Source organism: Amblyomma americanum, chromosome 8 (genome assembly GCF_052857255.1).
Source record: "Amblyomma americanum isolate KBUSLIRL-KWMA chromosome 8, ASM5285725v1, whole genome shotgun sequence".
NCBI lineage: Eukaryota > Metazoa > Arthropoda > Arachnida > Ixodida > Ixodidae > Amblyomma > Amblyomma americanum.
The window spans coordinates 22,357,888-22,381,977 of record NC_135504.1 but is presented as its reverse complement, the minus strand read 5'-3'; the positions used below and the strand labels follow the sequence as shown (position 1 = coordinate 22,381,977).

The 24,090-nt window shown below is 49.2% G+C and overlaps 1 protein-coding gene across 1 annotated transcript; it reads right to left on the bottom strand.

Moving 5' to 3' along the window:
- Positions 1-12,766: 12,766 nt before the first annotated feature.
- Positions 12,767-24,033, bottom strand: LOC144102216 (uncharacterized). Its single transcript, XM_077635528.1, has 8 exons — positions 23,819-24,033; positions 22,985-23,183; positions 20,842-20,897; positions 18,799-18,917; positions 16,707-16,778; positions 15,003-15,006; positions 13,486-13,498; positions 12,767-12,922 (listed from the first exon to the last, which is right to left on the bottom strand). Exons 1-8 carry the CDS (start codon positions 23,899-23,901, stop codon positions 12,767-12,769), a joined length of 702 nt encoding a protein of 233 aa, XP_077491654.1. The 5' UTR covers positions 23,902-24,033.
- Between the last annotated feature and the right edge of the window lie 57 nt (positions 24,034-24,090).

Here is a 24,090-nt window from a genome sequence, read left to right as displayed (position 1 = left end):
TCCCTCCTTTATCCCTTCCCTTACGGCGCGGTTCGGGTGTTCAACGATATATGAGACAGATACTGCGCCATTTCCTTTCCCCCCAAAACCAATTATTAATTAATGCAGTCATTTTGAAGCGAAAAGCTTCACTACGCAAGTCAACACCGCGCTTCGCGCGAGCCGGCGTATGTCGGAGCACGAGTGACGTCACGCACGACGCAGGTGGCAACCGCCGACTCCGTCGCCTGTTTCTCTCTCTCTGTGGGCCGCACCCACACTCTACCACATCACATGGGAATGTAAACGCAACCAAACATTCCACCAACACAGTAACCCGAGTGCAGAGCAATGGGAGAGTCGGCTCACCAGCTGCGAGCTCACGGCCCAAAGGGCTTTAATTAGTGCAGCACGCAAGTGAGGTAGCTAGGCTCAGTGGAGCCCTGGAATAGGGGCACAACCTTGCTTAAGAAGAGGCCTCAAGTCGCCAGCGCAGTGAAGATGACGGAGGCCTCGAGACGCCAAGCCCTTGAAAGCACCTAAATAAAGTTTTTTTTTCTCTCTCTCTCTCTCTCTCACTCCCTAGTCACAACTGCGCATGCGCCACTAGTAGCACCGAGCCACTGGTGTTCCGCCGCTGCGCGGTGCCGCGCATTTCCTCGAATGGAATGGAAAACTTTATTGCTCTATATCTCAGAAAGATTGGCGGTGGGCCGGTGTCTTCATGTCGTGAGACCTGGCCGCTTCACAATGTCGGCGCCCCTATTCCAGGGCACCGCTGAGTCTTGCTGCCTCGCAGGCGTGCTGCACAAGTGCCCGTTGGGCTGCGTGCTCGCAGCTGGTGAGCAGACCCTCCCATCGTTCTGCACTTGGCTTATTTACTTTATGGAATTCGAAATTACGCTTGCATTCCCACGTGGTGTGGTATAACGTGAGGGTTGCCCCGCACCACGGACATGTATCCCTGTACTGGGTAAGGAACATTTTGTGTAGTGTGTGCAGGTTGAAAACTGTACCTGCTTGCATGTCTTCGCCAGCTGACTGCCTCGTGTTGTGCGAGCCTCGAAAATCTAACTTTCAGTTTTCTCTTTCTTCTTTCCCTCCTTCTTTTATCCCTTCCTTTACGGCGCGGTTCGGGTGTCCACCGAGATTTGTGATACTGTTACTGTGCCATTTCCTTCCCTCAAAAATTAAACAAAACAAGTGAGCCGACGGCGTTCATAGAGTTCATTGGCCTTTGACAACTTTGCAAAGGCCGTTCATTTTCACGAAAGGAAAGGCGCACAACCGGCTCCGTGGGTCAGTGGAGACCTAAATCTCGCTTTCGCTTTGTATATCCTGGATTAGCAGAGCTAATCCACATTAATTTTTTCACGAGACAAGGATCAATTGGTAGCTTGGGCAAAAAAAAAATAAACGTGGGGGATACACATAACTTCCGCCTTAATGGTACGACGTGATAGCCTTAATGGATATAAATGCCCATATATGCGGAGTTTGTCATTCTCTACTTTACATTCGCAGATAGCGGGGAGCCCTCGTATCACGAATGGGGTAGTGATGCGGTGCATGGTTAACCGATGCTGCAGTTCCTCGGCAGGTGGCTGTTTCAAACACAGCCACTGGTGGGGCTTGTGAGACCCAGGTAACTCTTCCCGAGCAACCTATCGCGGCCAATAATTGATTTAACTGCCACCTGCCGCGGTGGACAGTTTGCTCACAGTCCGGTGTCCGGGTTGTGAAGATGTCACAAAATCACGTGACTTGGTGCACATCATCGAATTTTTCGCACACGCCGCTGCCGCTGCCAACGACTCCAGGACTTCCTCTGGACGGGAACCTCGAACATCGTCGAAAGAGGCACGCAAAGCTAAGACGTTAAGATGATTCCGGAGAAGTCCTATTTGCTGTCGCATAACTAACGAGGTGACAAGGCCGCGCACAGCCTACGAAGAAAGAATTTAACCAACGAGCCAAAAAAAAAACAACCTTAAAACACCTCCCGGCAGTATGCAATGGTGTTTACAGATGGCGCCGCCAACTGTAAGCATCTAGGGTGTCTCGATGTCAGCGCCGCCGTTGTGTGCCTCGATATGTCGGCGCTGGTATCGAGACACCCTATAAGCCCCGAAAAGTGGCTACGGGCTATGGTCACTTTCTGAAGCGGAGTTCTTTAAATGGAATGATCACGGAGGAAGCAAAACTCAGAAGGGGTCGTCGCTATCCCAGCTGCATGCCAAAAAGTGTGCCGGAAGCACGCGCTTTCGCAAGGACCACTGGGAGTCTTTGGCCGAAGGCGCAGCCAATAGTAACGCTGGGTGCAGCGGCGTCGTCTGCTGCAATGCCTGCTGCGCATGCGCAAGCTCGCGAGCAGCGGGGAGCCGGCTTAAAAAAAAAAGTGACGTAACCTCCTCTCCTGAGCTCTTTCCTTCTTCCATAGGAATGATCGAAGAGCTTTCGTCCTGCAGTGTATAATAACCGGACTGATGTTGATAATGAGCTCACCAGGTGGTCCACCAGTTGTGCTGGGCTAATTGAGGCGCTGCCAGTGAAGCTGTGCAGAGACTTCACGGACGGCGCAGTAGGGATCACGATGCCTTCTGAAATGCATTGGTCTATGGTGGAACGCCGGCTCAGTGGCTCGCGGGGGTCGGGTCGGGGCTCTGGGCAGCTGTGTTTGCCCATCTCCTCCAGTGCGTCTCTCATGGCGTCGAGGACATCACTCTATAAGAAAATAGGCCGCCGATTTTAATTTTAGGTATTAAAAGGAAATTATTCAAAAAGGCCGCCACCGGGCCATACTCTGAGACCATTTGATACTAAATAAACCTCTATTCTATATGTAGGCCAAACGAAGCTGTCCGGAGGGAAGTAGTTTCTTCAGATAAGTTCTCTAAGTAGTTGTATCAACGAAACTACCGAATTTGTCATCTGCAATGCCACCTCTCGTACCGCAGCGGGGGCCCAGTTTAATAAAGAAAAAAAAGCAGTGGTGGCCCAGTGTCTTGAGCATCCGCCTCGCATGCGGTAGGTACGGGGTTCGATTCCCAGTGCCGCCAGGTACCCACCGGTGACACAATGGGTAAAAGCTTTCCCCTGCCTGGTGCTCGGCTTCTTTAGGGTGAAATGCTTGAGAAATGGGTCTTTCACGTTACCTCGTGCAATGAAAACTACCTTGAGCCATGGCGCTCTTTGGCCAAAGCTGCCCTTGCACTATAAAAATTAATCATCATCACCTCTTGTGCGGTTGATAATGCAGCTACACTATAGCAGTGTGCATCAATTTACAGAGTGTACATTAAGATTTCTAACGATGCCTACATTGTGCTGTTTGAACAAGAACAACGCTTAGAATGCTGGCGCGAACACAGCCAAAAAATGGAGCCTTAGCGCTCGCCTAAGATAATAATAATAATAATAATAATAATAATAATAATAATAATAATAATAATAATAATAATAATAATAATAATAATAATAATAATAATTGGTTTGGGGGGAAAGGAAATCGCGCAGTATCCGTCTCATATTTCGTTGGACACCTGAACCGCGCCGTAAGGGAAGGGATAAAGGAGGGAGTGAAAGCAGAAAGGAAGGAAGAGGTGCCCTAGTGGAGGGCTCCGGAATAATTTCGACCACCTGGCGATCTTTAACGTGCACTGACATCGCACAGCACACGGGCGCCTTAGCGTTTTTCCTCCATAAAAACGCAGCCGCCGCGGTCGGGTTCGAATCGCCTAAGACGCCACTCTTCGCTTTCATCACTGCTGCACCAGCGCACCATGAGATTGAAGAAAGCCGCTGCCAAACAGGCGCTGATCTGACCGAAAGAAAAAAACAAGGGGAAATTGCACGGGCCTGTCTACTGGCTCCAACCGCGCCACTGAAAAACCACAGTTTCTAAATATTACATAGAGGGAAAGCTGGCGCCACCGTCTATGCAATCTTCTTAAAGCACTTCATCCACCGCGGGAGTGCCGAGAAGGGGTGGTGTTAGACCGGAAACGTGGACATATCTTTGTGCGGATGAAGTTGTTGCAATCCAGAGTTTTTCACTTTAACGTTATTGAAAGTTACGCGTTAGGCCGGTGTGATGTTCCTTGTGTGTGCTACGAGGTTCCGCGTTCGACGGCGCGGCGTATACGGAGACCCAGATGACAGCGGCATCATCAATTACCCAGCCATGCTCTTTGAGAGTGACGACCAGAACGAAGGGGTTTAAGCCCAACCGGACCCAACCGGACCCGCCGCCGCCGCCGCGGGGAAACGGGCTTTATCCTCCCCAATTGCCGTGGCGGTTCCAGGGGAGGCCTCCCGAGCACATCCCAGGGCAAGGGACCACTTTCCCGGCCGGTGACCCGCGGGAACTGTCAGCGGGCCAGAGCGCGCCTTACCTTGAGGAGCGAGTGTCAGTTGATGGATGGAGAGCGGAGGCCGGTGACCCGCGGGAACTGTCAGCGGGCCAGAGCGCGCCTTACCACAGCCGACGCTATGCGCTACCTCGAAGACAACCTTCTTTCCCTCGGACTCAACACGTGAGGGGGGCGAGACCATAAGTGCGGTGGTATGTTTGTGCGCCAAAGTGAAAGCCCTAGCCCCCCTCCTTCTCCTCCGGCGTGGGCGTCCTCACCCTAGGGAGTGTGGAGAAGAGGATATAAAAATCGACAAGCAGTACGGAAGAAGGACGCTCAGGACGACATCGTTCGCCAAGAAGGCCTTCAGCGCCGAAGCCCGACGGCGTGCAGCTTCTGCCAGCAACCGTTCGAGATCAACTCCGGAGCCCCTCCATCGTCCTCATGAAGTCGTCGGCACGTAAGCTCGGACGCCCCAGCCTCTGAATCTTAATCATGTATAATTATTGAATATATCTGTTTGTTTAAACTGAGCCATACGGGGTCTCTTTGCCTCTCCGTCCCGTGTGGACCTGCGCATTATGGGGGTCATCACACCGGTATGGAAACTTTCACAGCATTCCTTCGGGGTTTGCCTCGGGAGGAGTCATATTTTTAAGGCCAAATCCACGTTTTACGCCAAGCCAAGCAAGATCCCTCGTCTTCCCGGCATTCCTGCGCCTTTCCATGATGGATGAAGTTTAGCGCCCCGGCAGATTTCCCTCTGTTGTACTGTAATGAACTAGACCGGCGCCAGAGCACGTGACATTAGAAGACGACGAAGACAAGAAGAAGCTGGAGCAGCGCTTCGGAGAAGCGCACAGAGCTTACAGCTCAGCGTTTCAGCTAGGAAGCCCTGGGACTGAACCTCGCATCACAATATTAAGAGACTCTATATGACTGTCGCTGAAGCAGACAGTAGATATTTGAAAGACATATCAAACAAAGATCGGTAGAAAAGCAGCCCGTCGTAGCAACCACGTTATCTGAAGCCAGGTAGAGACTCACAGTGGCGTCGGCAGCACCGGAAATGCTTCGTACGTGAAAACTGGGCGATGGCCTGGTCCGAATCACCTTCCCCATCGATATGCTCCGGTCTATCGAGGCCCGGTGGCTCATGGGCTCGCGGACGTCTTCGCTAGAATCACCGGGTGTGCCCACGGTCTCCTGAGCCGTGCTGTCCGCGGCTCCCACATCACCTTTCTGTGCAAAGCAATTATGAGTACTTCAATCCAACAATCGGATCTAGTGAAAACATTAACGCGCAAATAATTCTTATCTCTAGACAGTGAGATTTCACTGTTGCATTCATAGGGTTTCGTGAGGCGAGTGTTAATAGAAGAGGGCATGGTTTTCGCACGACTGGATTGTTCATTTACCGCAGCGGTGGCCTACTGGTCTGGCTGGATATCCGCCTTGCATGCGTGAGGTGTGGGGTTCGATCCCCAGTGCCGCCGGGTACCCGCCGGCGATACAATGGGTAGAAACTTCCCCCTGGTCTGGTGCTCGGCTTACTCAGGGTGAAATGCTTGGGAAATGGGTCTTTGACCCCTCCTTGAGTATAAGAAAAAAAAAAACCCTTGTGCCATGGCGCTCTTTGGCCACAGATGCCCTGTGCCATAAAAATCCATAATCATAATCATCATTAATTGTTCATTTTATTTGAGGCGACGAAATAACGGTGACAGCTGAATCACCTCCCTGTTATGCCCCACATACCTTTGTCAATGTCTATACTCGCCATTCTGATCTGTGAGAGCGAATAGAAGACCGAGTTTGACAGCTTAATGAGAACTCACCAGGTTGTCCACAAATGGCGCAGGGGTGCTGGAACTGCTTCCGGTGTAGCTGTGCAGAGACTTCAGAGAGGGCGATGTGGGGATCACAATGCCTTGCGAAATGCACCGGTCTATGGTGGAACGCCGGCTCATGGGCTCACGCGGGTCGGGGCGGGGCTCTGCTGAGTAGCTGTCTTTGCCGGCCGCCTCCATTGCGTCCCCAAGAGCGACGAGCACGTCTCTCTGCGAAAAACGGGAACCCGTGCATCGGTCGTTCGTTTGTTCATTGATGCACTTGCTCTTTTTTCTTTGGCACCTTTTGTTCAATAACTTGTTGGCGAGATATGAACGGATATTTGGTGGTAGTGACGACGGCTGTGAATGTATAAGGGAAATCAACTTGCTCGTAAATGCAAGCGTCAGATTTAAGTTGCTTATTTGCTGCGTGAAAGGAAAATGGCCTGCGAAAGGAGTCCTCCTAATCGCTTGCAAGGAGTTGTCCTACATACAGAGTACCCCATTTTCTAAGACTGAAGCAGATGCCACTTCAAATTATTAGCGTGCTGAACTGTGGCACTGCAACAACTGCGTCGCCATTTCCTCGACTGCACCATTGCTCGAAAACTCAAAGGCATCACAATGGGCATCACTGGAAGCGGAGGCCGTGACCAAGAGAGTGCAGGATACCAGCGTGGTGAGGACTAGCTTCTTTTAGAGGCACGCCTAAGTCCATAGATGTCTGTTGGCTAGTGTACGACAGGCTTTCCAGGGATGTCTGGTGCAACCTCAGATGTTTGTTACACCGCGTGCAAGGCGTCTTTCTGGGGAGATAGTGATACCGCGTGCAGCGATAGTGGACCCCAGTTTACTGATTTCTTTTTTTGTTGTTATTATAAAGTGTCAGATTGAGGTTTATAAAGAGATTCACCCCTGGGAATGGTGATAACTTTGAGAAAAATTGAAAGTTGAAAATTCCTTTTTGGGGAAATAAAACGGCGCAGTATCTGTCTCACATATCGGCGGACACGTGAACCGCGCCATAAGGGAAGGGATAAGGGAGGGAGTGAAAGAAGAAAGAAAGAGAGAGGTTCCGTAGTGGAGGGCTCCGGAATAATTTCGACCACCTGGGGATCTTTAACGTGCACTGACATCGCACAGCACACGGGCGCCTATGCGTTCCGCCTCCATCGAAACGCGGCCGCCGCGGTCGGGTTCGAACCCGGGTTCCCCGGATCAGTAGCCGAACGCTCTAACCACTGAGCCACCGCGGCAGTATTTTTTGTTCGTAGAAAGAGCTGTTGAATGCGGAAAAGAAAATATAAAAATGAAAGCAGCTTAACCATGATAAAAATCTGTGCAGGACGTTTATTTTGGGGGGAGGGGGGTAGCGTAGATGCATTTTTGGGCTAAGCTTTTCTTTCAAGACAAAAAAAGGAGAAAAAAGGTGGCAAGGGCGCGCTGGTGGCGGATCCAGGATCTCATTCATTGAGATCCTGGAATAGACGGCACTGCTTGTCTGATCTTTTCCATAAACTCCAATAGTCGCAATGGCCGCCTGTGCAGGTCCGTTGCACACGAATATAACCTACAAGATCATTTCAGGCTCCATTTAAGCCCCGCAACACTCACACTGCTGTCAGTGGACACTACGGGGAGATTGGCCAAGAGGTGGTCCGGTGACAGGGTGTGAATAATTTCGCCCGAGGACACGCGTCGATCTATCGAGGCTCGCCCCAGGAACGGCTCACGGGGGTCCGTGGATGGCTCGTCGGTGCTGTCCTGGCTGCCTCCGGTCAAGTCGTGGTGAGACGCCGTAGTGTCCTAAGCGACGACAGATAACCAGTGTTAGTTTAATCGGTAAGACTTATTTGGCGACTTTTTAAAATCTGCAAATAATTTTACAAGCTTTTATTTACAGCGTGCGTGTTGAATTGCACATTTTCAGATCATCATTGCCCACTGCTCAGCAAAATCTGAACCCGCCACCTTAAACCCAGAGAGGTATCAACGGCATCACGATTCTGGCCGACATTCGGGCTTGTTTCTGCCAAGCGCATAAAACAGGCCTCGAGCTAATATCTGTCCCTCCTGGACAGTCTGGCTTCGCGCTGCGATCGTTTCACAGGTAGCGGCACGGGTACTGCTGGCTTCCTCGAGTGCGTTAATTATGGGCAAGTACAGGAGACTCGGGAATCGAACTTGTGTAGTTCCAATGTCCTGTTTATTCGAACTGGGATTTATCCGATACACCACCTGGGTGAAGGGCAACGTGATTGAGCACCAGAGTCGAAAAGAAAATTCGGCCAGCTTGAGTTCGTACTATTAATGCTTGGAAACGAGAATCCGTCCCATGGGTCATGGCTACCAACAACCAGGATGAGGCGCCGCAGCGCTCCGTAAGAGGACACGGTGTAACAGTTACCGCTAGGGTGTCGCATCACACATCATCGCGTAGACTTTTGGCGGTTTGTATGTTATTTCAGGGTAGTCAAATTTTCAGCTAAATATAGCTACACTGTGCGCCCACCTTGTCCTTTGGCTGGGACTCCTCGCGCGACCGTTTCTTGTCGGCAACTTTGTGCCCCGGCGTTGCCGGTCCCTCCCGCACAGAAGGGAGGCCGGGATGACTAGTGGAGGTGTCTTCATCCGCCGAAGTGCTTTTCCTCGGGGAGTCAGTGGAGGCTGTGGCTCCCGCATTACGCGGCGGTACGTCTGTAGGACCTCTTGGTTCCTGGTCCGGGATGTCCTTCTTCATCTTAGGCTCCAGGGCTTGAAGAGCGTCCCGAGTAGGTAGCTTAAGAAGGAGGATATGTGACAATAGCTTCCTCTTTTCTGGAGGACAGGGAAGGCCATTCATGAGGCGCGTGTCCTGCCACGTGTCTAAAGTTGGTGAATACGCCGGGTGAATTGATCAATGCACTCTTTAAAACAAAGCTGACGTAAGCAAAAAGAACAGCGCAGAATCGTTCGAAGCAACGGAATTGTAATTTTACGCCCACCTCGTTTATGTCGGCTACGTCAATCCTCGATGAAATGTAAAGTACCTTAACTTTGTCGCTGTACAATCCTCCTGCACACTCTAAACAAAAGATGTAAAAAGAGAGTAAAACTGTCCTCTAGCGCACATCTTTTCATAAAAGGGTGTTCGCTAAAGGACAGTTTACACCCTTTTTCTTCCCATATAGGTGTATTTGTGTTTTGAGTGCACTGTAAACAGAAAGGAGTAAAAAGGGTGTAAGCTGTCCTCCAGCGCATTCCCTTCTATAAAAGAGTGTGTTCTAGAGGACAGCTTACTGGCCTTTTTACACATTCTTGTCTAGAGCGTTGCGAAATCACTGGAAGCGCACCCGAGCCTTCGCTATACCTTGCTGCGGGGTGTAATTACCTTTGCTGCGTCTGGCGCCGGAGGTCGCGATCCACGTCGGGTGGTGAAGTGGTTGACCGCGTCGGAGTAATTCAAGTGGCTCCGGTGCGATTCTGGCTTCAACGCCGTCTGGGCTGCCCTGCGTCTGCCTGTCGTCGATTCGAAGCTAGACTACGCCGGAACGAGCGAGGAGCTCGTGCTGGCTCTTCTTCAGCGCATCTGCGCGAGCCGCCGGGTTTTAATTTGCACAAAATATCAGCTGCGTACATATTTTTCGTAACTTGCAGTTTTTGCGGCGAGCGACATAGGCATAGTTCTCAAATAACAATTACTAGGGCATGGTAGAAAGCCGGGGTATGATTGGACGAATTCGTAATAAATAAAATTAAAAACAGGACATGAAGGAGATGCTTCATCACGAAGTTATCACGCGCACAACCTGGACACATTTCTTATTGTGTAAATAGTTTTTTTGTATATTACCTCTCCCCCATCCTCTCTTCGTGTCCCCTCACCTATTTCATTTCATTTCTCCATTCTGCCTGCTATCCTTTATTTCCGCTGCCACAGCTCAGGTGCTTCAGTATCGATGGCAGATGCCGGGGCTAGCAAAAACCTTTTCCTTCCTTTTTATTATTATTTTAATTAACCACTACTACTACTACTCCATGAAGGAGAAAGGTGCAGAAGCCGCAACGCACGCGCTGTCTCGCAGCTGTTTTGTTCAAAAAGGTTTGGTTTGGTTTACGAGGGTTTAACGTTCCAAAGCGACTCACGCTATGAGGGACGCCGTAGTGAAGGGCTCCGGAAATTTCGACCACCCGGGGTTCTTTAACGTGCACTGACATCGCAAAGTACACGGGCCTCTAGAATTTCGCCTCCATCGAAATTCGACCGCCGCGGCCGGGATCGAACCCGTGCCTTTCGGGCTAGCAGCCGAGCGCCATAACCACTAAGCCACCGTGGCGGCCTGTTCAAAAAGGAGAAAAAGAAAATATGAAAATTAGAAGAAATGCACCCTCTGCGGAGCAAGGACTGTCTTGCCTTGAGTTATGATCCGATTAGTGGCGCCGCACCGCGGCTCTAGGCCCCCTCAAGGTTCCTTCGCTCGCTAGGCGATGTGTTAAGCCACTGTGGCTGAAGCTTAGAGGGGCTCACGTATACTGAACGAGAAGACTCGTTTCAATCCCTGTTTCGATGGAGGCGGAATGCAAAAGGACCTCCCAGGTGGTCCAAATTATTCCGGAGCCCTTCAAGACGACACTTGTTTCTCTTTTGAAGCAAAAGCTTTACTGGCCGTGAACTTGCGATTTCGCCGTGGCGGTACTCCGAGGAGGCACATGACGTAACAACGCGCGCCTCGCCGCGGAGCCGAACCGGTCTGGCCGGGCCGGCGGCGGCTGGCGCACTCGGCGCGAAACAGAGACGTGCTCCAAGTCTCCGCCAGTGCGGTCAGAGTGCGCCGGAGCCGCCGGTCAAGCTTTGGCCGACGTGACGCCGGAGTATAAACGCGCCTTAACAGAGCCTGCGCTTAACCGCTAACCAACGTATTCGGTGGCGCCAGCTATGGGAGCCACTGACACCCCCTCCCAGGGGCCTTGGGCGTTTGAAGCAGAGACGCTACCACTCCGCCATGACGGCTCAAGGTGTTATCAATAAAGGCGCATCTAGTTAATGCACTCTTCCGATTCAGAAGTCTCCGCGATGGCCTAACAGAGCTAGGCCATCAGCAATTTTTTCTTCGTTCACTCCCTTCACATTCCTTTCCTTACCGACAATGCACGCACATAACACTGCCTTTTGGATTTCTCCGTTTCGATGGGGGCGAAACGCAAAAGGTGCACGTTAAAGATCCCCAGCGGTCGAAATTCTTTGGAGCCCTCCACTACGGCGCCTCTTTCTCTTTTTCTTCTTTCATATGCAACTTCCTTCCTTCCCCCACGGCGCGGATGCGGCGTCCACAGATAGGTGAGTGAGTGAAAACTTTATTGTATCTTTCAAGGGTTTCGCGGTTATGAAGTCTCCGTCGTCTTCTCTGGCGCTGGCGACTTGAGGCTTGATACTTTTCAACGCTCTGGCACTTGTAGTGGCTACAATTCCTCGCATTTAGCCGTTGGGTGTTTGAAGCCTGCTGCTGGGAGGTGGCCTGCCTGCACTCTAAAAACTAATACGACTATACGGCACTAATACGCACTATTTTATAAGATTGTGTGCGCTAGAAGACTGTTTACTCCCTTTTCACTCATTTCTGTTTACAGCGTGCTTTGGTGGGTAGGTACCGATACTCACCTGGGGCAGAAACGTGGAGGCTAACGATTAGGGTTCAGCTCAAGTTAAGGACAACGCTGCGAGCTATGGAAAGAAAAATAAGTGTAACGGTAAGAGACCGGAAGCGGGCACAGTGGGTGAGGGATCAAACGTGGGTTAATGCCATCCTAGTCGAAATCAAAGGGAAGAAATGGGTTTGGGCAGGGCATGCAATGCGAAGGCAAGATAACCGCTGGTCCTCAAGGGCAACGGAGTGGATTCCAAGAGAAGGCAAGCGTAGCAGGGGGGAGGCGGAGTGTTCGGTGGGCGGATGAGATTAAGTAGTTTGCGGGCATACGGTGGGCACCACTGGCGAAGAACAGGGTTAATTCGAGACACATGGGGGAGGCCTTTGCCCTGCAGTGGGCGTAGTCAGGCTGATGACAATGATGCTTACGGCGTCATCCCGCTTATATCGTCAGCACCTTTAAGACGACCGTCGAGGCTTGATGCCTTCGAAAGAGCCCTCACTCTTAGTGCTCATTCCTTTCAACGCCGTTCCTTCTCTGACTATTCGCGACGTTCTTCACCTATCGACAAATGAATGGACATGGTCGTACGTGAATGATTCAGTGGGTCGACGGCCCTTTGGTCACGTGATAAGTGGGTCATCTGCCCTTTGCTTTATGTAATGACTAGAGGATGCAGCCGTGGCACTTTCATTGCGTGATGCGATGATGCGCGCGTGCTGCCGCAGCTGCAGTGCCAATCGAGCGATCTCCGCGCAAGTTTGTTTCAAGGTCCCCCAAAGGATTTAATTGAGACAAAAACGTCAAATGGAACTTTACAACACTGGATGAACAAATTTTTAAAGAATCATATACCTTCGAGCTAGAATAGCTCGAACGAAAAATACAAGAACGTAAGAAAAGATTACATGAACGTAACGTATTGAACTGCAATTTTCGCTAAAATGGCGCGATCGCACTTCCATATGCGAGGTCGGCTCAGTCGACCTCCACGTCGACCTCCGAGCCAACCTCCGAGTCAATCTCCGCGTCTGTCGCCGGCCCGCTACCGTTGACGTCCTTCTTGGGCAGGGGCAGAGACAGTTGCTCCAACTCTGCATCGTCGTCGGTGCTAGTGTCAAGCAGAGGCAAATCCTGCAATCACAGGATGACCAGTAAGTGTGTTCAGGGTGACGTACTCATTAGAAACGTAATAAGGTAAGTAGTTGGGTTAGCTGTTACGTATACATAGCGCAGAAAGACGAATAATACCGAAACGCGTACTCAAGCCCCAAAAGTCCTCGCACAATCCCGAGGACTATAAGCCACAATACGAACACTGTGGCATAGAGGCTGACCTACCGCATAGTAGCAGTTACCCGATATTTGCATTACATGTCTCTTTTTAAGTCCATCATTAACTCATTTTCAGCTAGGATATCAAGCACTCGCACCCGATATTCAGCCCAGTGCCACGCTGTTCCAATTCTGGTTCGCAACGCTATGCACATCATTTGCCTTCTAATTACATGTTACACTGGTCTTGAGGTCTGTGCTCTAGACGATGGCACTATGCGGTAAAGTCTGCATCGTTAACATAGTGTCCGCACTTCAAAACTATTAGTCTTTAAACGCTTTACCACTGCGCCTCTCTGAGACTGGTCGAACTGCATTGAATCAATGCCATCTGTTTAGACGAAATATAGAGTATCGCTTACCATGTCGTCATACCTGCAAAAGCAATGTACATCGTCAGACTCGCAGAATGTTGCCTCTCCTTTCCATCCTCTGAATTAGCTTATATTAAGTCAAAAGGGAGTTAGTTGTAATACACTCCCTTTTAAAGGGACACTGAGGAGAAATTGAAGTTGGCTTGTATCGATAGAATAGCAGCTCCTGATCGCAAAAACGCCACTCTTACTGAAAACAAAGCTCTTGTAATGAAGAAAATAGCAAGAACCAAAATACAGGTGTCGCCGCCACAGGCCAATCTCGCAAGTACAAGCGTGATGACTTCCTAGGACAAGAGGCGCCACCTTGGAGGAATTTTCCTTACTTCATGGAAGCCACGAATCTCTGAGGCTGGCAAAAAAAAGGTTGCGCACCGCACCGCTAGCCGTCAGAAATCACGAAGTCTGCGTTTACGTCACGTATCACGTCACTCCGTTCTGTGACGTCATAAGAGTTCTCCGTGTCGTCATTTCTAGAGTTTGAATCAGAGCGGCGGGAAAAACTTTCTCAACTTCGTATCCAAATTTCTTTGAAATAAATGCATCTTTCGGGCCCGGACAAGCGGCAACAAAGCCATGAAATGCCGAACTATCAGATTTTGCTAACAAAAAAAATGATAGAGTTCTCCTCAGTGTCCCTTTAAGGGCAGCGTATGCTGCCGAAGTCCCGGAGTATCTCGATATCCATCGCTAAATATACGGAATGATTACTCTTGACAACTTAGGCATATTCACACCGCAAATCACAGTAAATCGATGCAGTTAGCAATGGAAGGAGAAACGTGGCACCGGAAGTCCTGAGGTTAGCGAATAGAGGACATTGAAACCTCGGCTAAAGTCTTCCTAACTGCTGGAACTTCGCCTATCTTGAAGGGAGAATTCGTTTTCGGTACCACTCGTAGTCATCCCTCATTTCTAGTTATGAAAATCTCCCACCGGATTCCTGAAAATACGTATTGCAGAGCGCGAAATCAGGCTAATTCATGGTTAAAGGATGCGACACAAAAAAAGGCTAATTTTCTAGCTTCTGAGTAGTCGCACTCCAAGTGATGTACTATAGGTATAGTATGTATCTATATCTTACAACAACAGCTGTTGCTGGCACGTTTCCTTGTTCTTCGGTGTGTCCCTCGGCGTGCCACAGCGTCTCGCTGATTGCTCGGCATGCAACGACATGGCGCACGACGTCACTGTAACGCCCCACGCTGAGTGGATCCAGCGCAGTGACGTCGGCATTGACAGCGTGGTCAGGCAACGCGCATTATACAGGAGAAGGCCGTATTGAAAGAACGATATTATATTCACCACCGTGGCAAAACAGGTGTAATTGAATCTCGTGTTACGCAGTGGGAACCGTCCTGGAAGTTTTTAAAAGGAGGAATAGACATTAAAGGAAATGCGATATGTTTTTTTATTTAAACGAATGCCCGTTGGTATCTGGATTTAACTGCGACGTGTGTACGTTATCAAGTGGAATATGTGGTGAGAGCAGAAGGTATACTTACGTGTCTGTGGGAAAAAAGAGCAAAAAAATGGCTGGGGTTCAACGTGGCTTGAGCCTGGTTATACGAGCGAAAGCTCTGTTAAGCATGGTCTCCACTGCTTCAAATCAAACGTCAAGGTCAAGGTCAGGTACCCAGTGTTCATAGCCATATGATCATGTGGTCTCACTACCATAGCTTTGGCCATACCATCATGCAGTTAATTTCGGTTTGACCTTGTGAGGCATTGAAGGTCATTGTCGATGTGGTTCCCATTGTCTCGAATCAAATGTCAAGGTCAAAGGTCATGGTCAGGTACCCTGTGGTAGTAGTCATGTGATCACGTATTCATACTACCATAGCTTTGGCCATACCATCATGCAGTTAAGCTCGGTTTGACCTTGTGAGGCACTGAAGGTCATTGTCGATGTGGTTCCCATTGTCTCGAATCAAATGTCAAGGTCAAAGGTCATGGTCAGGTACCCTGTGGTAGTAGTCATGTGATCACGTATTCATACTACCATAGCTTTGGCCATACCATCATGCAGTTAAGTTCGGTTTGACCTTGTGAGGCACTGAAGGTCATTGTCGATGTGGTGCCCATTGTCTCGAATCAAATGTCAAGGCAAATGTCATGGTCAGGCACCCTGTAGTCGTAGTCATATGATCACGCGTTCATACTACCATAGCTTGGGCCATACCATCATGCATTTAAGTTCGGTTTGACCTTGCGAGGCATTCAAGGTCATTGCCGATGTGGTGCCTATTATCTCGAATCAAATGTCAAGGCAAAGGTCATGGTCAGGCACCCTGTAGTCGTAGTCATATGATCACGTGTTCATACTACCATAGCTTGGGCCATACCACCACGCAGATAAGTTCGGTCTGACCTTGTGAGGCATTGAAGGTCATTGTCTCATCCACATCGAAATCGGGAGTTGTACCTCGAAGAGTAGAGCTCTCGCTCTAAAATGTATTTACATGTTCAAGTACACAGTTGCTGCGCGATAGAACAAGCGTGCAAATTGCCCGAGAAGTGACGCTACGTGCGGTACCCTCTAGTGGCGGGCAACCGAATGTCTACAGGGCGTAGGCACCTTGCACTCGTGACTCGCTACTGTATTCGTCGAAACTGCCTTGACGCGCAAGTTGAGCGCGGGACCCGCGCCCATCCCGTGTGCTTTTTTTCTGTGTCCCGTCCTTCGCGCCGTATTTACGTTTGCAAAAGCTAAGCTCATGGCAGTGTTTCGTGAGGCTCCATTTCTGCATCGCCGTATCGTACGCACTTAGCCCTGGCATGTCGCATAGCACCTTAGCTAGTCGCACCGGCAGCCCGGAAGGAAAGCAAATGCTTTAGCAATGTGTCATCTTTGATAGCGGCAGTCAAGCCGCGCGTTCATGCTTGGAGGCTTGTGCTAAATCGTCTATGTCCGTTCCCTACAGTTCACCTCTTTAGCATGTTAGTGCGCTGACTTCCGGTTTCACCCTTGAAATGAAATGTGAACGTTCTTGTCATACTTTTTACTGGAGAACAGTGCAAATGCTCAAGCTGTCATTGGCGTCGTAAAGCGCCTGAATGGAAACCTTAAAAGCGACAGTGATCTTAGAAAGCATTAAGCCGTTTCTATATCAGCTTGTGTGCTTAAATTAAGACCGAAAGAAAAAAATCGCACAATGAAATCATTTAAGGCAGAAGGATGGACTAGTTAGCACGAAGTCCTCTCTCACCATTAAAGGCTGGATTGAATCCCGGCCTCCTTGACCTTGTAGGCGGCCGTTTGCTGGTAGTTTCATGGGCCGCTGCAAAGATATCGAATTCATTCCATCAGTGATTCGCAGAATCAATCAATCAATCAATCAATCAATCAATCAATACCTGATTAGCCGTTACCTCAAGTTCCCCGTATCATTCGGTAAAGGAGTATTCCTGTTTGGTTTCCTTCCCACTCACTGACTAAACTGAAACGTGACGCGAATGTGCTGGAGGTCAAATTTCAAACCTTTTGCGACAAGCCACACGATGTCATTTGAGGCCATGAATGCGAAATCAGCGTGATATTTTTTTATGGTTGTATTGCTTCAGATTTAACGGGAAATTCGATGTGCCAGTGCTTTCGTTTGCGTTTGTGAAGCATCGGCGCTTTAAAAAAGCAAGTTAAATATTCTCATTTCTGTGCAGGTCGGTCACAATAAGTGCCAACTGCGATCGCGAAAGCAATGTTGATTTACGGTGTCGATCGAAATCTCAGAATTGATCATCTGGGAAGGTAGGAATTTTCTCTTTGCGATCATCACTTACAGGATGTTTCATCTAAGACTGTGGGCAATTTTTAAAATAGTCTTTTTCAGTTAGAAGAGCCCTTTCTTCGGCGTAGCGCTGACAATGGTGTGGTGCCTCAGAATACAGCTAAGGCACGCTGGTTAACTAATACTGAATCAATAAAATTTTAACTAATTCTGTTAGCCCAACGTTCTCCTTTCGCAGCGCCCTACGGGGAGAGAAGAGGGGATGAGAACACGTGACAGGCGGGCCGATGTCTGACGCGCGCTCTCGTGTTGCGTGGTTTCGGTTTGAGCAGTGTTCGTCCCAAAATTGGCTTGCGCTGAAGTGGCAACGAGAATGGAATTTGGAGACTCTAAAAACTGATACGTATTTTACATATGGTGGGGTGCAAGCCTCTAAGTCAGTAAAAATAAAGCCCAACTGTAACAGTTACAAAATTAACTATCTATTGTTAGTTAACAAGCCTGCTGGTTAGCACGTATTAGATGTATTTTGATGCATTGCACCGCTGACAGTGCTATGCAGAAAAAAGCGCTGCCGCAATTCGAAAAGCCCATTTTTAGAAATTGCTGACAGTCTTATGTGAAGCACTATATGTGTACCGGGTGTTTCAGGGATGACTAAAAAATTTTCAAAAATAGGCTTTTTGGGGTAATAATAATAATAATATTTGGTTTTTGGGGAAAGGAAATGACGCAGTATCTGTCTCATATATCGTTGGACACCTGAACCGCGCCGTAAGGAAAGGGTTAAAGGAGGGAGTGCAAGAAGAAAGAGGTGCCGTAGTGGAGGGCAAAAAACATGGATTTTGCGGCATATTATTACAAGTGTTGGCGGACACTAGAAACCGGTGAATCCTCTTGTGTAGTACGTAGGCTGGTTAACTAATTTTTAATAATTAACTTTTTAACTAGTACAGTTAGGCGCCCAATTGCAATTACAGATTTGTAGCCGGTAGTTAGTAATAGCAGCATCAGTTTTTAGAATTTTGCAAACGCGATTAACCTTGGCGCTGTGGCTCGACAAAATTTGGCTTTTTTGACTAGTTACGTGCACTGGAGGGGTTGCTTTGCCTGCATGCTTTTCTGCAGCGCATGTATTTTCGCACGATGTAGCCAGATTTTGTCGAGCCACAGCGTCGAGGATAATACCGTATTCGAAATTCTAAAAACTGATACGACAATTACTAAAGACCGGCTACAAACCTCTAATTGCAACAAGTTCCCTAGCTGTGACAATTAGAAAGTTAATTATGAGAAATTAGTTAGCAAGCTTAATAGTTAAGTCAGTTCACTGGCTATCTGGTGCCCACCAACACTGGTAATACTATGACAAAAAAGCCATATTCGAACCCTCCAAAACCCCATTTTTGAAAATTTTTTAGCCTTAACTAAAACTCACCAAGAACCTAACTGTGAAAAATTTCCTTCCACTAGATCACAGCTCGGGACTGAAGCGGTTCATACTAAATGTTTCCTTTTTTTTACATGGTCTAGACGCAGCGGCACATGCTAGCGCGAGCGAGTAGTGGCTCACACATTCCGATGGCCAAGTAGGCGACCAGGAACAACAGGAGGAATACGGTGAGGCAGACGCCGAGGGTCGTCTGCAAAGGGAACGGGCTGGGCGGTTCCTCCTTCACCTGGATGCGCTTGCTGCACGACAAGACAAACCGTTGGCGGAGGTTGCCCAAAGTACAGCACTCGGGTCGTACAAATGAGACAGCGCGCTCGATATAGGCTTAGAACGGATGCAAAGGCATTCAAGCGAGACTGTCGACGCTCACTTATGAGCGCTTAGATTTCAGCTAGACACGTTGATGACGCAGTATGCAATGCAGAAATCTATTCAAATGCATACTGGGTTATAGAGGCGAGTGATCCAAATCTGTAATGGGCGCTTGGATATTACTCAAAAATTCACGGTAAGCCATGCCACGTTTGCAAAAATCACGAAATGGTTTCTTGCTTGAAACAGTGAACGGGGATGACATGTAGGGAGGAAGCCTGTTAAGTCGGTTTTGCAGAATATTTACTAGCTTCGGCATGTCTTCAACACTTCGTGGCTTAGGCAGTGTGAGCCTTGGATGTAAAACCGTTAACCTATATTGCGCAGTTTTGAGTGAACATAGCGTCAAGGCAGAACACCTGCTGGTTCCTATAGCTCAGCCTTTTATTCAGGGAAAATGATCGTTCAGCAGTGTAGACGCAAATTAACGTTTCTTACCTGCAGATCTCTGTCCTCTGCTCTCCGTACCCTTAAATGATTAGTTGTTAGTGAATCTTTATGCGCCCTAACTAACTCTCTTGGCACGGTATATGTCGGCTATGATGAACGCCGTGGACGAGCACTCCGGATTTATTTCCACCCCCGTGTCGTTATAAAAATCGTCTGTAGACTTTCTCCAGACTTCTTGAACTATTACCTTTCTATAGATATTTTCGTTTGTCTTTTCCTAGTTTATAGACTATGTAAAGACGGAAGTCTACTAAAGGTCATCATCAGCCTGGCTACGCCCACTATACAGGGCAAAGGCCTCTCCCATGTCTCTCCAATTAACCCTGTCCTTTGCCAGCTGCGGCCACCGTATCCCCGCACACTTTTTAATCTCACCCGCCACCTAGCTGTCTGCCGCACCCTCCTACGCTTGCGAGGACCCGGCCAAGCAAGCCATCGCCGCAGGCCGGGCTGCCAGCGTCATGAGCCTCCGGGACGTGAACGCTTGAGTGCAGTGGGACCGTGCGGGGGTCCAAGGACCTGCGCGTCCTAAACTCCCCCGTTTCAAATAAAGTTTTCACCACCATCTACGCTTGCCTTCTCTTGGAATCCTCTCCGTTAGCCGTTAAGATAACCAGCGGCTATCTTGCCTTCGCATTACATGCCTTGCCCAAGCCCATTTCTTCCTCTTGATTTCGACTGGGATGTCATTAAGACACGCTTGTTCCCTCACCCACTCTGCCCGCTTCCGGTCTCAACGTTACACCTATCATTTTTCTTTTCACAGCTCGCTGCGTTGTCCTTAACTTAAGCTGGAACCTTTCCGTTACCCTCCATGTTTCTGCTCCATATAGGTGAGTACAGGTAAGATACAGAGGCTTCCAATACGACGACTCTCTCTCTCTCTCTACTTCCATAAATGGTTGGTTTTTGGGGGAAAGGCAATGGCGCAGTATCTGTCTCATATATCGTTGGACACCTGAACCGCGCCGTAAGGGAATGGATAAAGGAGGGAGTGAAAGAAGAAAGGAACAGAGAGGTGCCGTAGTGGAGGGCTCCGGAATAATTTCGACCGCCTGGGTATCTTTAACGTGCACTGACATCGCCGAGCACACGGGCGCCTTAACGTTTTTATGGAGGCAAAACGCTAAGGCACCCGTGTATTGTGCGATATGTCAGTGTAGTCCTTCCTCTATTTGCCGACACGGCATGGTTTGGGTGTCCACAAAGAAGTGAGGTTGCTACCGCGTCTCTCCTTTCCTCGTAATCTATTATTTATACCTCAACCCTGGTCTCAAAGCTGCCTTTCTATAACGTTTGTGTCCACAGTGTATGCCGACTTCGCAGATATGGAAAACTTACCGTATGACCTCGAGGGAGTCCACCCTTCTCATCCTCGGACGAGCGACGAAAGCGAGCTGCGCAGAAGGATCCCACGAGAGAGGGAAAAATTAACGCCACTGTCTTACACATGCGATCGCGACTGCTGTCTTCGCTAGGTATTAGTGCTGCAAAAATCTGGAAACTATAAGGGCGCGCTAGTGTTTAAGATTTTTTGAACAGCGAATCGATTGCTAACCCATTCGGTTCCATGAACGAATAAAATTGCGGAAATTAAATATTATTCGAAATAAATCGAGTATAAGGGCTACTGTTCGGGTTACTTGGTTCGTTATGGTGAAACTTGTAGCGCTTGAAAGGAGGACAGATGCGAAGTATATGCCACAAGTCTGTTCGTGTCTTTCGAGCTCTGCTGGCCTCGTCAAATCGAATGTGTTGAGATGTTTTCGAGTAGTTTTTCAGTAATGGGCAGAAGTTCGAATAAAGCGCGTCATAGTTTTCTTTGACGACTGTTTTAAAAAGAGGGTCCGTTCCGACGCTGCACAGCATGCTTCCGCGATCAGACTGCGGGGGACGTAGGGTCTGCCGTATACGACACGGTCCATTCGTGTCGAGGCGCTTATGATGCTAATACCTGGCCTCCGTGATTGGGCTACCTTACCTTGATGTCAGATCTCGGAGGCCTCGCTTATAGCGCCCGCACTAAAGTAAAGTGTGCGCTATAGTTTTACAGCGATAGCTGTTAGGCGCCCGTCCCTGGCTTTCGCGTCGTAGTCGTCCGCCGTCGTCACCGTCGGCGCAACCGGTTGGTGCGTTAGCACCCACCGGTTGCGCCGGTCAACTTGGGTCTGTTTGCAACAGCCGCCAGCCAGTGCAGGGGTGCATCACCTGACCAATACACCAGTGCGCCAGCAAAATATCCCCAAAACTAAATGCCTAAACAATTATCGTTGAATATCGCCTTACGCAGTAGTCGTAACCGCCCTGTCATTTTTTTTTCACTGTCGCATCAGTAGCGAAAGGTAGTTTTCCTATTCGGAGGAAACGTCGGTCGAAGATGTGGTGTACAGACTTCGTGCTATGTGCAAGCTTCTGATGGGGGTCAGTGTTGCCTCTTTTTGCATGTATACTTCCATGAGTTACAGCTCTGTAGCGCTTCACCGTTTCGCGCACGAATACTGGTTTTGTATTGCCATAAACATACGATTCGTATTGAATTCTATGTTGTCACTATTCGATTCACATTCGATGCGGCTTACTTACATTATACATTTTCTAGCCACCTTTGAAAAGTACTCTTTGCACATCATGCATCTATATGCAGGCTGTTTCACGAAACTTTAGCCCCAGATTAAAACAAAAGCGGTTTGATTCAGCGGTTCAATTCAATTAAGACGAATATGGCCTTCCCCATTACGTTGATGCCATCACCTGCCCATCAAGTTTTGTTAACAACTTAAATACGCACTTCATAAATATCACGTAGGCAATCATATTCAATCTATATTTGTACTCCCACCCCTTGTTATACCCCCAAAGTGAAGTGTGAAATCAACGACCTATTGTTTCCTGTGGTATGACGCTCCTCAGGGTATATTTAGCACTCCGCTTAATTCGCAATTTAGCTCAGATTAATTATGCAAAATTTTTACTGTTCACTTTATAGTCGTTGAGTTAAAGAGGCGGCTAAGAAACCAGCGATCCAGGTGAATAACTGCATAGCCGCTACAGTCTCTTAAAAGACCAACCATTACTTTCTCAGAGACTGGCGAAGTGCACCAGCCGCAGTTATTTACCCCACGGATCAACCAATCACCGCCAGTTCTTGCAATAAAGTCCACAGAAAGACAACAGGCAAACAGACACTACTGTATGCCTATCGTCTTTCTTATGATGTGCCTTTGTTAGAGGTGTACCATCAGCTCACCCGGAAAGATGTTTTCCTCAAGTTTACAACCAGGACTGTGTGACGCAGCCGGTCCAATTTTACACCGTTCTGCAGGTCACTCTAAACAGAAAGGAGCAAAAAGGGCGTAAAACTTCTCTAGCGCACACCCTTTTATAAAAGGGTGTGCGCTAGAGGACAGTTTAATCCGTTTTTACTCCCATATAGGCGTATTCGTGTATCGAGCACCGGGATAAGAGTGTATGCGTGCACGTGTACCGGGTTCAAGCTGAGCAACGTGGCGACAATGCCCTTGGCCGCCGGTGCCCCCTTCTTCTTGTCCCGCTCCTCGGCGGCGATGTGGCTCTGCTCGGCCGACAGGCAGAAGCTGGCAGTCTTGGTCATCTTCTCGCTCGCGTCCCGCTGTTTCTTCTTGATGCCTTCTGCCACGGTGCCCCGCTTGGGACTGCCGACAGTGCTGCGCGCAACACAGATAGACATCGCCATCCTCGCTATCATCATGATCAACTTGGTCATAACGCGCTGGATCGACGAACATGTACTGCAGATGTCTTTCCAATAAGCGCCCCCTGGGCCTCGTCACATTGCTTACCGGACCTGCGTGTGAATCCGGTGCAAGCACGAAGTGGCAGGTGAGACCTCAGCACTTGCTTCGAAAAGTCCGAAGAGGAGGTGCTTGGACACCTGCCTCTACCCGGCGTACATATGTATAATCAGACAAAACCGAAGAACGAAGCGGCAAATATGTCCGCCAAGCGAAGCCCTCTAACCAATGGCGTCTACATATTGTCATTACGTTGAAGCCAGAGCCGTCCTGCATCAGCTTAAAGCCGCGGCAGGTACAAGGCGACTGATCATGACCTAACCTAGCTCTATATGCCTCATGCGAGCGCCCCACTCAAGAACCGCCTGTCCCAACCTTACCAGGTCACGTGACGATGCGTGACTCATCGTGAATGGCGTGCGCTCACTACACAGAACGCGGGAGTTTCGTAGTAAGACGTATTACGCCGAGGCTGACTGCAGGTTCCCAAAAGAACACACCCGCACGTCTGTATCGGTGCAAAAGTGGTGCCGTGCTATATATCTCACCCCTGAGCCGCCTTGGGTGCACCAGCGTCCGGAGGAGGAGGGCTAGCCGTGCTGGGCTGCTGTTGCGCTGCGTCGGGCTTCATGGCAAGTATCTGGACACGGGACAGTAGGGCCTGGCACGTTCGACGTTGGAGATCTAGTGCCGCTATTGCTCGGCACGATGCGTAGGGCTGCCGAAAGACGTGCGCGGACGAGCTGTGCGGCAGGTGCGCGCGTTCTGCTTGGTACCTCTTCTTCTTCGAGGCGCTCCCTGCCTAGTGGCAAAGTTCAAG

Bases quoted from the DNA above. Each gene is read 5' to 3' on its own strand.
- LOC144102216 (XM_077635528.1), bottom strand. From the start codon at position 23,901: ATGAAGCCCGACGCAGCGCAACAGCAGCCCAGCACGGCTAGCCCTCCT. The intron at 20,898-22,984 runs GTACACGTGCAC...CCTTCTGCGCAG, and splicing joins CGTTGCTCAGCTTGAACCCG to CTCGCTTTCGTCGCTCGTCC. The intron at 16,779-18,798 runs GTGAGCCACTAC...ATATCTTTGCAG, and splicing joins CTACTTGGCCATCGGAATGT to CGGCCCATGAAACTACCAGC.